Here is a 3,491-nt window from a genome sequence, read left to right on the forward strand (position 1 = left end):
CTAGCTTCAGAAGTTAAAGTTGGTGGACCGGTACATTATAGATGGATGTATCCTATTGAGAGGTATTATTACAAACCTTAAATCTTTTGATAATTTTATTAGAAACAACAGCATACTGATATTTTAATAAATATTTAATTCTTAAAGGTATCTTGTACGTCTTAAAGATTATGTGCGAAATAGAGCCTATCCCGAAGGCTCGATTGCTGAAGCATATATTGCGGATGAATGTTTGACATTTTGTTCAAGATATCTTCAAGGTGTAGAGACTATTTTTAGTCGACCTCAATGGCATAATGACTTTGTGGAGAATGCAGAACTGTATAAGTTCTTAACTGCTGGAAAATTCTTGGGAAGAGGTGAAGGTATTGTACTTGATCAAAAATCCTTAGCACAAGCACATCGTTATGTGTTACTTCATAGTGACATAATATCTGACCATCGCAGGTTAGTATATTTAAGGAATGACATCAAAATTTAAATTTTATATTAGATATAATGTTCTAAATGATATATTTATATTTTATGCAGTGAATTTTTAATTTATCAGAGACGAGCCAATCATAACATTCGTCCTAATGCAAGGATTGAACAGCGATGGTTGGTCGAGTTATTCCCTATGTGGCTTTCGAATCAGGTGTGATTTATATTTAATTATTGGATATATTAATTTTTGATACATATTTAATATCAGATAACTCAACTGCACTTCGTCATATCATTTTTTGTTAGGTATCAAAGATGATGGAGACAAATAAGTCAGATGAACTAATAGCTCTTGCTCGAGGACCTAACAAGATTGTGAATAGATATAATGGTTTCATAATTAATGGCTTTAAATTTCATACTAGAGAATGGGAGAAATTTAGAAAAACACAGAATAGCGGTGTTATGGTGGAAGCGGATGGAAAATCCTATTATGGTGCACTTAAAGATATCTATGAGTTGGATTATTATGAAAAATTTAAAGTAGTACTGTTTAGATGTGATTGGATAGACATAAACTCACCAAGGGGTTTGAAACAAGATGCAAATGGATTTACACTTGTAAATTTTTCAAGGTTGATACACACTGGTGTGTTATTGAAGGATGACCCATTCATTTTTTCATCTCAAGCTCGTCAAGTATTTTATGTACAAGATGCAAAAGATAAAGATTGGTTTACTGTCATCAAAACAAAACCTAGAGACTTATATGATATGGGAAACCAAGTGGAGGATGATGACGATGACACTTATACACAATGTATGCCCTACAATTTTGTGCCAGCTGATGATTTAAATGATACGACGATGTTGGTTAGAACAGAATTCGAAGAAAACACTACTGCTTGATTGTTACTGGTAATAATTATTTATGATGTATATATTTTGCATTAATTATTGTGTTATTTTACTCCATATATTAACTGATTCTACCTTTTATTTATATAAATGCTAGGTGACATCATGCGTCGCAGGGGACGATATGCTGGTGTGCAGTTCCAGTTTTCACAGACAGAGGCCGGTACGTCTTCTTCAGCACAGCAGCCTGAGGCCAGTTCAGCTGCACAGCATTCTGAGCCCTGTCCTTCATCATCAGCACAGCACGATCCTCCTGTTCATCAGCCAGATGATGAGATACACGTGCAGGGTATATATTGTCTTTCATGTAAATTTTTTTTATTTCATTTTATGTATATTTATGATATAGTTACTTTTATGTATTTTTTGCAGACGGATCCGGGAGAGTACGTCCCAGATGCGGACCCACAGTAGTACGAGATGTGTGGCAGATGCGTGAGGGCGAGAGGATTATTGTGGAGTGCAATCAGCTAGGTCAGCCAATTAAGAAAGCTGCCTGCTTATTGACTTCATTTTTGGGGACTGTTGCTCGGAGGCCTCAGCTATGTCCGTTGGGCTATGCAAAATGGAATGACATGCTTCCAACATACAAAGTTGAGCTCCTCCAAGTTATAGAGGTAATGAATTAATGTTCATACTGTATATTAATTGTTAATCATTTATATAATTTATTTCATTTAACTTTTTTTTTTATAGAGCAAGTTTGTTCTCCCTCCATCCACTCATGATTTTGTAATGAAGTCTCTCAACCGCAAATGGAAAGAATATAGAGCGCAATTGAAGAAGGACTATATGAGACAGGGTATGACAGAGGAGGAGGTTGCTAGGAATTGTCCTCCTGATGTACCCCCTCATCAGTGGATGGAGTTGGTTCATTATTGGTTCTTCGAGAGGGCACAGGTATATTATCTGTTTATTATCTTTTTTTTCTAAATATTTTATAAAAATATTGATTTTTATTATATATTGTATATATAACAAGTTCTTTACTTTATTTTACAGACTTATTCTGCTATTGATAGAGCTGCACGAGCAGCTCAGTCTGTTCCTCATACATCGGGGTCGAAGAGTTATGCACGACTCCGACAGGAGTTTGTATGTTCTTTAAACTTTCATAATTAACTTTTAATTTTTATGTTCAAATATTTATATAACTAATATCATTATGTATCGTGGACCATGTCTGTATCATGATACTCATATATTTTTTTTAAATTATCATAATTGTTTGCTTAAAATTGAAATTATTTGTGTAGGAGGATGAGCATGGGAGGGAACCCGGACAAGTGGAGTTTTACCGGATGACTCATACTCATCAGGATGGTACTTTTGTTCGAGATGAGTCGAGAGATTTATATGTACGGCATTATTAATATTATATTTTTTGCAATGATTTAAATTTAATTTTGTTAGCTATTAATGTATAACTCTTGTTTTCAAAAAAAATACAGGAGAGGGCTACATCTCTCATTGCGGAGCGTGACGACGAGTCCGCAGCATCTACGCAGCAGAGCCGTATCGAGACCGAGGTCTTCACAGAGTTGATGGGACCAGAGCGCTACGGCCGAGTGAGGGGTTATGGAGTAGGAGTCACCCCCACTCAGTTATCTGAGGTTAGTAGATATACGCAGCATGCTGCAGCAGATGCTCAGGATTCACGCGTTCGCAGACTCGAGGCGGAGATACAGGAGATTAGACAGAGTCGTGCCGCTGAGATGGAGGAGATGCGACAGAGCCGTGCCGAGATGCAGGCCATGAGGGGACAGATTGATCGCCTTACATCTTTATTAGAGATGTATGGTTCATCTCAGGTAAACACATAATATTAAATATATATTTTTGTATTAATTTAATGATTTATATATTTTATTTATAGATATGCAAATCATGCTTTTGATATATTTTTTGTAGGCTCCTAGCATATCAGGCACCCGTCGAGATAGCGGCACGTACGTGGAGACAACGACGACCATCCGCCTGCAGATTGATGTTATTTTATTTTTGTTGTATTCTTATATTTATTTATATTACTCTTGATTGTAATGGACGATTAGTACTTTATTTTTATTTATATAAAATATTATCTTTTGGTTTGATTAAATTTTCTATTTTAGCTTGCTTTTGATGTGAATGATGGTGATTGTACA

The 3,491-nt window shown here is 35.7% G+C and overlaps 1 protein-coding gene across 1 annotated transcript; it reads left to right on the forward strand.

The window, feature by feature from the left end:
• Nucleotides 1-2,368: 2,368 nt before the first annotated feature.
• Nucleotides 2,369-3,167, forward strand: LOC140851197 (uncharacterized). The gene is made up of 3 exons (XM_073242766.1): nucleotides 2,369-2,439; nucleotides 2,601-2,702; nucleotides 2,796-3,167. Exons 2-3 carry the CDS (start codon nucleotides 2,646-2,648, stop codon nucleotides 3,165-3,167), a joined length of 429 nt encoding a protein of 142 aa, XP_073098867.1. The 5' UTR covers nucleotides 2,369-2,439; nucleotides 2,601-2,645.
• The last annotated feature ends 324 nt before the right edge of the window (nucleotides 3,168-3,491 follow it).

Source organism: Elaeis guineensis, chromosome 8 (genome assembly GCF_000442705.2).
Source record: "Elaeis guineensis isolate ETL-2024a chromosome 8, EG11, whole genome shotgun sequence".
Classification (NCBI taxonomy): domain Eukaryota; kingdom Viridiplantae; phylum Streptophyta; class Magnoliopsida; order Arecales; family Arecaceae; genus Elaeis; species Elaeis guineensis.